At 37.8% G+C, this 13,542-nt stretch overlaps 2 protein-coding genes across 2 annotated transcripts; both read left to right on the forward strand.

Annotated features, from left to right (window-relative positions):
- Positions 1–576: 576 nt before the first annotated feature.
- LOC144649437 (uncharacterized) lies at positions 577–1,685 on the forward strand. The gene has a single exon (XM_078508926.1). It carries the CDS (start codon positions 606–608, stop codon positions 1,683–1,685), a length of 1,080 nt encoding a protein of 359 aa, XP_078365052.1. The 5' UTR covers positions 577–605.
- Positions 1,686–9,520: 7,835 nt separating this feature from the next.
- On the forward strand, positions 9,521–10,549 carry LOC144651377 (somatostatin receptor type 4-like). The gene has a single exon (XM_078511311.1). It carries the CDS (start codon positions 9,521–9,523, stop codon positions 10,547–10,549), a length of 1,029 nt encoding a protein of 342 aa, XP_078367437.1.
- The last annotated feature ends 2,993 nt before the right edge of the window (positions 10,550–13,542 follow it).

Here is a 13,542-nt window from a genome sequence, read left to right on the forward strand (position 1 = left end):
AGTATGAGCAGAACTTAGTTCCCAGTTCCAGAACTTAGTTTCGATTTTTAATTCCTTATTACAGTTCACTTTTATCTTGTTGAGCAACAAACTAACTAAGAACTTTGTCATGATTTTGAAGAAAGGTAGCGCATCGAAATTTCTTGCAGTATCCATCTAAAAATGGTTTCCAAGCAGTCGTAATATTTACATTGCATTTATGAAAATGCTTCCAAAATTCTGACGGAACTTGACAGGACGCCGAAGCTTTGAGCATAACTTAATTCCTTTTCGTAAATTGCTTGGTATGGTAGATTTGGATACAAATTCTTTATTTTAATTCACTTTTTTTCTTATTGAGCTGGGAATTAACTGAAGTTAGAACTTTGCCACGATTTCGAAGAAAAATAGTCGAAAAAAAGTTGTGAAAATGCTACCAAAATTCTGACAGGACGACGAAGCTATAAGCATAACTTGATTTCTCTTCGTTTCCAAGCAATCGGAGATATTCCGGGCAGCTATGTTTGAACCAAACCATAAATTTTTTTAAAATTTAGCGAAGCTTCAGTTGTTTTACAAAACATTCCCACGCGGGGTACCGAGAAGTTTCTAAACATTGCACTGAAATGAAGTTAAGGGGTGTCTTTTTATTCGTGATGGCCTTAAGTTCCGTTATCATTGTGGGTATGGTTTTTTATGTGTCAGAAAACGTTCACAACATCAACAAGTTTATTCAACGGGTCGGCGTTAAATTTTACACCAACCACAACTTGGAACTTCGCGAATACGCAGCACAAAGAAGCACAGAAATCACACGTGTGAAGCCCTTCATTTATCTGACAGAAACCGAGCGATGCCTTCCACCAAACTTGGCAACTTCGTCTCAAATCGGTGATGCCAAAACCTGCGACTGTGATGTCATTGTGCTAAGTTTCCGATCCAAATGTCGTCGAAACGACAATCAATCACACATAAGCTATTTGTTTGATCCGAATACCGGCTGGGCATCAGGAAGGAATGTGCTGTTTTTTGAAGCTATGGATAGGAGACCGGGTTACCATTATTACATATTTATAAACGACGATACGAAACTCAGGTACAACAAATTCACACCTGCCGACATGCGAACTAAGATGTCGCCTTTCCGAGCTGTGGAAAAGTGGTTGTTAGATTACGAGCCGGCTGTGGGAGTGTTGCATTACTTGTATCACAATGGAGCAGATGTTGTGCAAAAAAGAAGAAAAGAATTGTGTGGTATAAATGAGACATCTCTAGTTCTTCCTACTGTGTTTTTTGATGCAGTCTTCAACGCTTTTCATCATAAAGCTATTGAACACATCCTTCCTTACCCGACGCAATATGAGCACCAGAGTTGGCTCGACATCAATATACACACTGTTACTACCGTCGAGGTAAAATTTCCCGGCCAAGCACTTCTGTTTGCTCCCGTTACAGCAGGTAATCCAATTCATCGTCCATACCAAAGAAACCAAACAGATTCCAAGAAGATACGACATGAATATATTGAACAGATCATAGAAGAAGCTCCTCCAGAGCTACGAAAACATGAAGTATTCGAAGAGTTGCGTAAACACGAGCTGGGTCTAAAGAGATATCTCACTACGCTTTCACACACGTTTTGCTTGAACGTAACTCGTCGTCAGCCTGTCATTCCATACAGGCATTTACTAAATACATTACAGTAAACAAACACATATAATAACAAGTAGATTAAAGGGACTATGTCACGGATTTTACCAGATTTTTTGAACATTCAAACTTTATATTTGTGTCGCAGGAAACCTAAAATTACTAGTTCATATTTATTAACAATTGCTACATTAGAGCACTAAAACTGTTAACAAACGTCTTTAGCTGCGGATGTCTCGGATGCAAACGGATTGAATTTGAAAACGTTTTCAAGTTGTTTCCGTGCGTCTTCGAAATATCGATATTTATAACCGTAGCTTGATTTCTATCCGCAAATTAATTAAGGTTATATATTCCTTTAGATGTTCAAAGATAATGTTTATTTATATTTTAAATAAAACATGTTCTTATATAAAAGAAACATGAGGCCAGAATAATAATTAAAGCAAGTTAACTCGTATTAAAGTATTGTGGGTGTGCATACATATATTAGTAATAGTATTTATTTCTTTGAAATTAATTTTCTAGTAGTAATAAAAACATTGTGTGTCAATTATATATCCAGTTATGCATACTGTATAGTATTTTTGAAACGAATTTTGAGAACATTTTCAGGCTGATTTCTCATTAACCCTATTCAGACCGGGCGTTTTTTGACCTTCTCATCCAACCCTACCAAATTATTACCTGAAAGTTTTAGAAAAAGTCAGAACGTTTGGCAGCGTTTGGTTGAATCTTGAAAAAGCGTTTGAAGTCAGCGCGGGCCTCAAAAGCCAAAGGCAAACACACCGGAATGGTTGACGATTTCCCTTTTTAAACCATCCGGTGTTCTTAAAACACTTTTTTAAGAGAAAAACTACGTCTAGATTCCCTCAGAAGTACATTATCTAAAACAAATAGATTATGTACTTCTGATTCCCTCTATTTAAAGTAGTTTTTATAGATAGATAGATATTTTATACATACTCTTTTTTACTTTAATTTGTTTTATTTTACACAGGGCCCCCGTTGATACCAGTCCTGCGACTGAAGGGGTCACCCTGTTAAAATATCGATTATTATTATTATTATTATTATTATTTCTCTCAGAACACGCTGATGTTGTCTGAGCCTTGTGGGGGTATAATCAACTGCATTCTATTTTTCATTTTTACTCGTGAATGTAATGAAACGAGTATGGTTATGAAAGTGATATGCAAATTTTCACTCGGTCAGTCGGTCGGTCGGTCGATGGGCTGTTAACTTTAATTTATGAATAATAGTTTATGCATTAAATTATAAATTAATTTTCCTTGTTTTTTTTTTAACTTTTTGTTTAACACTTCTGAGGTTTGAACCGGCGACTCCTAACATCAACTATGTTTTTGAAGACCAAACCCCTAACCGCTTGACAACTTCGGCGTACTGATCACTTGGGCTGAAAATTAGAATATAGATTTCTTTGTGTTGTTGTTAGTACGATGACCGATACCGTAGGTTCAAAGTTTAATGGCTTGTATGTATAAAAGCTTCTTCGAATGGCTCGATTTATAGCTCTTAAGAATTTCACATGACAAATAGAAGAAAAAATCTTAAAGAAAATATGAAAATCTTCGAAGCACTGAACTGATATTCCGTGTTTTGATCGAATTTTTAGATTTTCCAGGCACGAACTGTGGACTGCGACTGTGTTGGGTATTAAAGGGTTGATTTCAGGACAATTGTATGAATAAAGTCCAATTTTAGCAGTCTCTGAATGTTTTATAGTTCCAAGCGTATTGCATGATAATCGATAGTCATGATACGTAAATAATTTATCGTAAAAAAGCTCGCCAAACTGTATAGTACTTGTACTAGATTTGCATCTCTGGTAGATTCATAAAAACAGGAGAAAGAAAAAAAAGACGTCGTATAAAATTGTAAAATAGATTGTCGTAAAAAAAAAATTCATCGTCCCTGCTGAGAATCGAACCCGGGCCGCTGGACTGGAGGGCCAACGCATTGCATAACGCGTTAGCAAGCTTGTACTTTATGGTAGAAATTAGTGTTATATAACGAAGGCTTTTGAATGGATTACCCGTGTCCGCTGTAAACACAAGGAACCAACGTGATCATATCTCCCTTTAAAGAACTTCTATACTAACATGCCGCTCACAAAAAACCGAATCATTTCATAGCTCTACACCAATACATTTAGTATTCTCATTCACGAGTGGGCTAACAAAGCGCCTTTGATTAAACCTCGTGCGCCTCTCTCTTTAGTACAGTCGAAGCTCTCGTAAGCGGACACCCTCGGGACGCAAAAAAGGGTCCGTAACTGGAGCGGTCCGCTTACAAGAATGGTTCTCGTAAGCGGCCACTAGAGGTGTAGAGGATAGATGGCCGCTTACGTCGGGAGCTTTTCCAGCTAACAATAACCGGACGGACATAGATGACGACAAAACAAACACTGAAATATGGTACTGTAATTACTGTAAAATCATTGTGACGAATGGCGATGTGACTGTTGATCGATAAAAAACAAGATAGTGGGTTTTTAGGATTTTCTTTGGGGTGTCCGCTTACGGGAGCTTAATAACGGCAAAGAAAAAGTCTAAGTCGTAATCTGTGAAAGTGTCCGCGGCCGCTTACGGGAATGTCCGCTTACGAGAATGTAAAAATACAGAGTTTGTATGGGGAGTTAAAACGGGGTTTCAGACAAGGCGGCCGTAAGTAAAGCTGTCCGCTTACGAGAGTGTCCGTTAAGAGGGCTTGGACTGTAGTTTTTAAAAATTTAGCTTTCGTTCTTATCGCTTTTAGTTGGTACCAGGGTCCGGATATGGTTATGGCCAAAACGTGCGATAATCAGCGTAATAACTGATGTGTGTCGTTACAGTGGCAGTTAAAACCCGCGATGCCAAAAGTGTAAATCGCCATAAAAAACTAAAACAGGCTTAGCTTTTCGTTCTTTGTGAGCAAAAACGTGAACGTCGACCACGATCAGATCAAAGATTAACGCTTTTCTTATCTGTTCTTGTCAAACCTTCTTCCTGCACAATCACTTGTTCTACTGATAATCCATCGAACGTCCGAACTTTTAATTGAGTCGACTCAAAGAAAATGTCATGATCAAGCCTGGACCGATGTTAGGCGCAGCGAAATTCTCTACTGTCTATTTAACAATTAGACCGTCCTTGAATAGCCAATCGGCAGTTTGCGAGCTTTCCTAATTGTCGGTCACTGGGTTATGCTAATGACCAGTATGAGAGTTGGTCGAAGTCTGAGAGCGATAATTTGTCTGGTTAAGTTAGTCCTAGTTTTTGACAATTTTGCAGACAATATTAATTTTCAAAATCTGTTTACCCAGATCCTATATCTCCGCATGAATATTTAAATTATAAGAAGTTTGAATATTTAATCAGTTTCTGACAACTTTAAGCTTGATTCATTCATAGCGGGCCAGAACATGTTTTCACATCACACGAAACAGGCTGGTCTAAACTTGCGGGCAAAATAAAAAGATTACAAAAAAATTCTACCATTTTAAAGTAAAGTAAATCATGCAAGAAATGAAAATTCATCTGTCAAACCATATTTTTCTCATATCAGTTATTTAATCGCCTGGGCCAGCTGAACCTTAGTGTGTTGATCTTTTGTGTTGATACAGTACAAGCCTTCCATAACCCTCATTGGATAATGTCTTTTTCTTTTACCTCGCATTTAATTAGCTTTGAAATCTTCTTAGTTTTCAATCTTACATTTTGGCAGCGTTTAGGCCCAAAACTCGGCCAGCAATAAGACTATACTCGTGTTTTATTCTACGCCGCGTAATTTGGTCACTGATCAGTATAGCATTTATAAACCTGAAGGATCTTTGAACATCATTATGATGTGACCACGGCCACCTTCTCGAGAAATATACAGTAGACTGCCGACACAAAAGGTAAATACCGACACCCTGTTTCAACAGTAACGAAGTAACAATATTTTTTTGTGAGCGCGCGTACTATATATTATTATTTTTGCCGTATCGAAGTCATGATCTGGAAACTCGTTTAGTTATGGCACCCTTACGAGTTTCCAGGTCAAGTGTTGCAGTCTAATTTAGGAAAAGCCTCCGTTCGTTCGCAAATTTATTAGTAGACCGATTATTAGAACCTTTTTTCGTATTAATTTGATGATTCTGTGTTCTGTAAACACAATTTTGGCTTGATATTTAAGTACATTTTTTTAATCTGTGCTGTTTTCTTTAAATGTTCTTTTAACATTTTTGTTACCTCTAGTAATTCTTTTGATGTATTTTATCCTTGTCTTATGAAACATTTGTCATCAGTTATAGCTAAATGAACATATCCCGAAGTCTTAAACTAATTGGACATTGCATTGCAGAGATAATGCAAGTTGAAAAATGCTTTTTTAGGCCTTCATAATCGTAGAGTGCTCGGAAAAACTGTCGGAAAATTGTCGGAAATAAAAACTTGTGACGTAATAATTGGTGTTTTTGTAGACGACCGCAGACCGATTCCGCAGACCGCGGAAATGTGTTTAGCGACATTTCAAGCAGTTATTTCGTTCTATTTCGTTCTGTTGGGCCGTTTTGTTTGTTGGTTGCATATCATGTGAGACATACTACTTGGCTTCACACTAGAAGCCAGGGGCGTAGCCAGCTTTTTAAAGAGTTGTAGGCCTGGTCAATCGGCCCTAAGGCCGCTTTTCGAGGGGATTGGGGCAGAGGAGCTCGACCGAGGATTTCTTTTCATCAACTCTCGAAAAACAGGGGTTTGAATAACATTTTTCATAAGCGACTTCCGATGGTGTACTAGGCGACGGTAACCACAAAAGGGGCCCTAAGGCCCACTTTTCCTAAAGGCTCTGGGGCATGCCGTCCCGCAGAAAAATAGAAGAAGAAGAAGAAGAAGCTCGAAAATGCGATTTCCTGCATTCCGGGAATCAAAAGAAGTGCTGTTAATGATTATTTTATTGAACACAGAACAGGTTTCCTAAACAAACTATTTCTTTAGATGCAAATCTTATAAGCGGAATCTTAACAGACGGCAGTAAGAGGCCATATAGGCGGCGATAGACTGCCGATAGCCAGCTTTAATAAATTCCCGAAGAAAGCTTTCTCCTTTACTTTCTGCTGATGGTATATTTCACAGCACCTAAATTATAAAGAATTGTGCCAGTGTTCACTCATTCCAAAATAAACGCACTTGTCTTTTACGGCACATGCCATTGTGCGTTTGTCTGTCACCTGGCCAGTCTAGAAGGCTCCCGAGTTTGCACTTGCTAGATGGGCCAAATGGCGGATCCAGACCTACAGAAAATGGGTGCCCAGATCATTCAGACCCTAGAAAAAGGTTGGCCGCTGTCGAAAATAATCGGATCTAGGGGGAGGGTCCCTACCGCCACTGGAGCCTTGATCTCATCGCGAAAGAGTACTTGTGATATGTATAATGCTAAGATACGTTACAAATTGCTTTCAATTTATCTTGAAAGAGTTTCAGCTTGAAGTTTTTCTATCGCACATTTTCAAAATACAAGCTCGAGTGGGTTGAAAAATTTGTAGGCCCGGGCCTACGGGCCTATAGGCTAGCTACGCCCCTGGAAGCTAAGTTAGTTTCAAGTCAGCACTTGAATAAAGTGCACTTAAAAATCTTAAGTCGTATTTTACAAAATCTGGCTTCACACTTGATGACTAAAGGCTGGTTCTCATATGATCGCCCCGATCGTCTCTGTCGCTTCTGTCGCTAGCAGAAGTCTGAGGTGATTGGAGCAAGCAAACTTAGTGAAGCGACAGAAGCGACAGAGACGATCGGGACGATCATATGAGAACCAGGCTTAAGTATATTACTTGAGGTACAAGCTGTCAATCATCTTTCGCGGGGTAAAATCAGTCACGCATAATTATCACAAACACGATTGCACGCTTTCCTTTGGACGATTCTTTGCCTGGATTGTTTGAAGGAGTCGGCGGGATAAAGTGTATTTGTTGCGGCGCGAAGAAGTGGCCAGGTTGAAATAGTGGCAGCACGTGTGGCTGGTTTTGAAGAACCGCATTTCGTAGTAGAAATGAAAAACGATGGTTAAAGCCGTCTTTGAAAAAAAGGAAGTTAAAATAGGATTATAAGTTTATTATAAGTTTAACCATATGCATCGACTTTTCTTTTCTTTCTTTGTTAACTTACATAAAAGACTCTTGCTCCTCCGAACACCAGCCGTCCATTTTGAATTTCTTCTGATTTCAGCTGGCAAGTTGTTTTTCAGAATCGTGACAACGCTGCACGCGCGCGCTTTCAGTTGGCTTCCATTTCCTATTGGTCAAGTGCGTTCTCAAGTGTGGTGTAGACCATACTTGGCGGCGTACTTCGGCTTCTTTGAACTACGAAAGTTTCCATGGTCACCAAGAAAAGTTCAAGTAAGTACGTTTTACCCCTTCACACTCAAAGTAGGTTAAAAGTGCACTTAGACTATACTTTAAGCTCTAGTGTGAAGCCAAGTAATGACATAGGTAGAATGCACGCTGGTATGAAACAAATCATAAATCTCTAGATCTATTGTTCTTTCTCATTCGCATTTAACGTTAATGAGCAGAATTATCTTCACGTGCGTTAACTTTGCACGTGCGTTAACTCTGCACGGGCGTTTTGAATCTTCGTAAAATTGAAAACCGTTCCCTGCAGAACAACAACGTGAGATCACTGAGATGTCCAAATTCTGCGTATTTTGTCTATTTTGGACAACGTCGGCCACGACGGCTGATTTTTGGTTTTACTATTTGGGGTTGAACGCTCTCTTTGAATATTCAGCGGGAGTAGCTCTTAAAGGGATAAATAAGCAGAATACATCCGGAAATTTGCGAGAATTGAAATTAAAATATAAATTTATTTTCAATTGATTAGACGTTGCAGTCTGCGGAATTGGTCTGCGGTCATTTTCAAAAACACCAATTATGACGTCAAAAACTCGTTCCACTCCTTCCTATTTCAGTGCGCAGTCATTCAAAAACGTTTTCGTGAAGCCTTCGGAAATCTTCGTATTTTTGCTGTAATTTGCTTGGAAAGCAAAAAAAAAATTTAATTTCACTTAATAATGGATATTTTTAGTGTTTGGTTGGTTAAAATGACATTTTGAAATTTCTGTTCATTTGTCCTGATTTGACCTTTAAACTTTTGCAATTTTCCCTTGCATAGGTAGAGGAAATTAGTATTTATGAATCAAAATTGAATCATTATATCTATTATCCATTGTTACAGCAGTTATATAATTAAAACGCTTTTGAACAGTACACAAACCTCGATTGAAGTGTACTTTATTTTGACATTTCAATTATTGACGCCAAAACGTTTATGTAAATTTTAAAATTTTTGAGTAGTATTGTTGATGTATTATCATATGTCTCTAAGTTGTTTTGCCTATTTTGTACCGTAATTTTAACTTTCAAGCCGTTACAGGGTTAGCCTCTGGATCTCCCTGTCAATTGTCTAATTTAAAATTTGATTCTATATTTTTTGAGATGAGAATCTTGAAAATAGCCACCGAAAGTGAAAGAATATTTTATTGACAAAGGAAAATCCAACAAATAAACCGCAGATCTGAACCCTGCTAAAAGTCAATAACGAAAATATCGATATCAGATATTCATGACTTATTTATGTCAACTCCTCCGTTTCAGGAGAATAACCAATCATAAGCAAAGGTTAAAATGAATATCAATTATTTATTACTTATATATGTCAACTGACTGCTCAGTTTCAGAATACCCAGTTAAAAGCAACAATTAAAATAGGATATCAAGATATATAATTGAAGTCAAGAGACTCAAGATTCAAATGGTCTCCGTCTGATGTATTCCACTTGAATTCTGGTGAGCAACGTACGAATATACTAATTTCACACTGCTGATTTGACATCAATCTAAGCTATCATGATCATGGTTAAAAACGTGATAAATCTTTTGAACTCGAGCCACTCCGAAGACCTAAACTCAACCACGGGAAACAACCAGCTGTCAACGTGTGTTTCTGCGCCGATAGCCATCTTTGGTTTTGCATATTATGCTGTAGTTTTTTGCTTTGGATTATTTGGAAACATCTTTGCTATCGTTACAGTCTGCAAGGACTCAAAACTTCACACACCATTTAACTATTTGGTTGTCAACCTCGCTATCTCGGATATGTGCGTTTTCTTCTTCTCTGTGCCAATTGTGGTCTTTAGTGAGTGTTTCTCGTGGCCGCTAGGAGAGTTAGCTTGTCGTTTTTCACGACCTTTGTTTTTTGTTTTCACCGGAGTGTCTGTTGCCACAATGGTAGCACTGAGTTTTGAAAGATACAAAGCTGTGGTAAGGCCATTCGACTTGAAACTGACTCACAAAATGGCTAAGAAAGCAACTTTTGTAATATGGGCTTTGTCGTACCTTTTATTTGGCCTTCCGAAGTCGTTTTTCTATGAGCTATCAACTGCTAAAGGAATTCTTCAATGTGACCCAGTTTTAACAAACTTAACTCTACTTATTGTTATGAAAACATGGATTTTTATTTGGACGTTAATTTTACCTTTTGCTGTTGTGTGTTGGGCATACAGTCGAGTAATGCGCAAGCTCAGGCAAGATGTTCACGTCATAGGAGACGCCTTCCCGTCACGTGATGCTACGAGGTCACGTGCCAAGAGGAACACGAAACTGATGCGGCTTCTTATAACAATGGTTACCGTATATGTTGTTTGTTATCTGCCATTCAATGTCGTGACTTTATTGAATATTTATCCCGCGTTCGCCCAGTGGTCTTACAACGAGACAGCTGAAAGCATATCCCGGATGTTACAAGTCAGCCATAGCTGTGCCAATCCCGTCATTCTCTGCTTGCTGAGCACGGATTTTCGAAAAGCTTTGATAGATTTCTTTACACTTGAGTGCAAAAGGCTACGAGGACGAAGAGAGGTCTTTGTTCTGCAGGAAATTTAGTATATTGGCCTCTACTATTGTGCACACTGTAATGACAAGATCACTTCGCGCTCAGATTGTTAATGATTGTATTCCTTTTTCTTTTGTCTGATCAAATACAGTTATCAAATATACTCTTCATTTAATACTTTCTTTATATTTCCTTAGATTCTGCTATCACGATTTTGAATTCATCCATCAGTTTCGTGCAGTGAACATTGCGAAACAATTTTATGTAATTGCAGTTGTGAACTTGGATTCGCAAATCCGCTCTCTACGTGGCTTGCAAAAGGCTTTCTGGCCAAACCGGACTTATTGGACCGGCAGATTTCTTGTTTGTTTCTTTGATTCATTATTTGATTGTTTGCTTAATTTTGCATATTCAAAGTATTTACTCTAAAGCCCGGTTCAGACGCCGCACTTTTCATGAGCCGAACTCAATTCGAATTTGGACCGACCCAAATTGACAAAAGTACGCCTCTTGATTCAGACGCCGTACTTTTTGACCGTTCCGAGGCCTTTCCTAATTAAATACAGTTCCAATAAAACCAATCAAAGTTGGCAAAATACATTATAGTAATTTATGAATTAGGATCGGCACATGAAAAGTATGGCCTCTGAATCAAAGTCGTTCCAAAGGCGTTCCACAGGCGAAATTCTCGGCCAAGCCAGGCGGGAAGAACGGGTGAGCCGTTCCAAATTACAGAGTCAGATGAGGAAATACATTAAATACGAAACGCCGGAACTTTCGCACGATATAATGTACAAGTTATATTTTCAAACAGTCAACCATTTACCATGTCAAAGTTATCTTCTGATCAATCCAACAAATTCTCCTAACAAGTGAATGGTAAACTGAAACATTTCTCATAAGGGCAATCGCACGGATTGGAAAGAGTTGCCAAATTTTAGATTATTAATTATGATAAATTTCAAACTCACTGACTTGGAGATTTGCTCCACCAAGATGAATATCAGAAAACATTGAGTTCCACAATTATAGTAAGTGTTATGGAGAAGTCGAGCTCGTTAACTTAGAAGTCAGAAATAAAATAATTCAAAAGAAAAATAATTTAAAAAAACAGCTGCAGAACATTGTAAAGAAATTAAATTATATGCCGGAATAAATGTTTATACTGTGTCTTTTCCGTCCGGATTTACTTGCTTCTCCTGACTTACTCATGATCAATGCCTCCTGTTTATTTGTTGCGTGGTTACGGATCCAGGAGAAATGGAGAAATGGAGAAACTCGAGAAATGTAGAAAACAGTCGCCTGCGACTCATGTTTTCTACATTTCCCTCGTGTTCTCAAATGCCCGTGGTGTTTTATGACAGTATAAAACATGGTTTAGGCTTCTTTATTTGTTAATTAAAATTTAAAAAAGAATGTATAAAGATAAAAATAAAAACTTAAAAGTATATAAAAAGAGTTAAAAATATATCGCAAAACTGAAGTCTCGCGCGAAAAAAACTGTGCCGCGAAATTTTAAAAGGCTAAATTTAATATCTCTGTTTTACATAATTGTTGTGTCCACTATGAGGTCCTTCATTTGAGTTAAGTCCACGAATTTTCGTCGTTTGTACTGAAGAAAACTGAATATTAACGTTTCTTTTCCTCTTTCACGCATCTGTTGCTCGACATTCTTGCTCAGAATCTCGCGGAAAATCGTATTTTTTCTTGCAATTCCTGCCAAACGTTTGACGCACAGTCATTAAAATTTAATTCACAGGCCAGAGTGGCCCTTTGTGCACCTTTTATTGTACTTACCAAGCTACGTGAGGCTTTTAATTCGTTACTTGAAAGGTCCATGTAACTTTCTTGATTTAAGGTTTTCGTATTAAGTGCTGACATTTTCTCGTACTTTGCGAAAAAAAGCCCTGTCCATAATAACATAATAATAATAAACATAATAGTCTTAGGTAGCATAAAGCTAGAGAGCACCTATATTTTATTTAGCTTTCATGTTTGTGAACATTCTTAATCATTGCTGTTTAAAGCAATGAACGACTTGTCATTATTAAGCAAACAAATAGACGACTGACTAGTCATAAACATTTATTGTGATGAAAAGAATTCTCTTTAAAAATATATAAAAATTATACCTTCTATAATTAAACTTTGACTATACTATACGTAAATACTATGCTTACTATAATTAATCTATTACTATACTATAATTTAAATTATAGTAAGGTTAAATTAAACGCTTCTTAAAAAAAGTGGAAATTCACTCTTTTGACCGAGCTAGTGGAGCAGTTTTTCCGCTTTGTCCCATGACATGGAGGTGAATATTTAATCGCCTATTCATTTTAATTATAAGTTATATATGTACCAACTTAACGAAAAGATTTAATATTTTCGAATCTATTTCGGTACTTTGCTGACAGGACACCTCTTGGCTCTTAAAAAAAGCGTGCAGATCTTTAATATTCGTCATTACCTACTAAAAAGGGTCTTCCCACCGAAGTGAAATTAAATTTATAACGTTTACCTCATGTTGCTTACCTTCCTTGCGAGAATGACCTGCCAGCGGGCCACAATTAAAGTACAGATAATGCGCAAGATTTTAGTCAAGGTCGTAATGGTAATTTTTCCACCAACTGGGTCACATAGAAGAATTCCTTTCTCGGTTGTCAATCCGAACGTGAAAGATCTTGGGAGACCAAAAACTAAGCTTGCTAATATCCAGATAAAAGCGATGACCCACAATACCTTTTTGCGTGTTAGTTTCGGTGCCAGTGGCTTCACCACAACTAGGTATCTTTCATAACTTAGCGTTATCATTGTGCAAACAGATACACCAGTGAAAACAAGAAATAATGGGCGAGAAAAACGACAAGCTAACTCGCCAAATGGCCATGAAAAACACTCGCTAAACACAACAAGAGGCACTGAAAAGAAAAATACGCACATATCAGAAACAGCGAGGTTGACCCATGAGGACCCGCAGGCCTTAGTTACGGACGGATTGAGCGGCTATGAGCACACATAAGTGACCCGATTTCGCAATATC

The sequence above is a fragment of the Oculina patagonica genome, chromosome 4, assembly GCF_052425735.1.
Source record: "Oculina patagonica isolate OP01 chromosome 4, crgOcupat, whole genome shotgun sequence".
NCBI lineage: Eukaryota > Metazoa > Cnidaria > Anthozoa > Scleractinia > Oculinidae > Oculina > Oculina patagonica.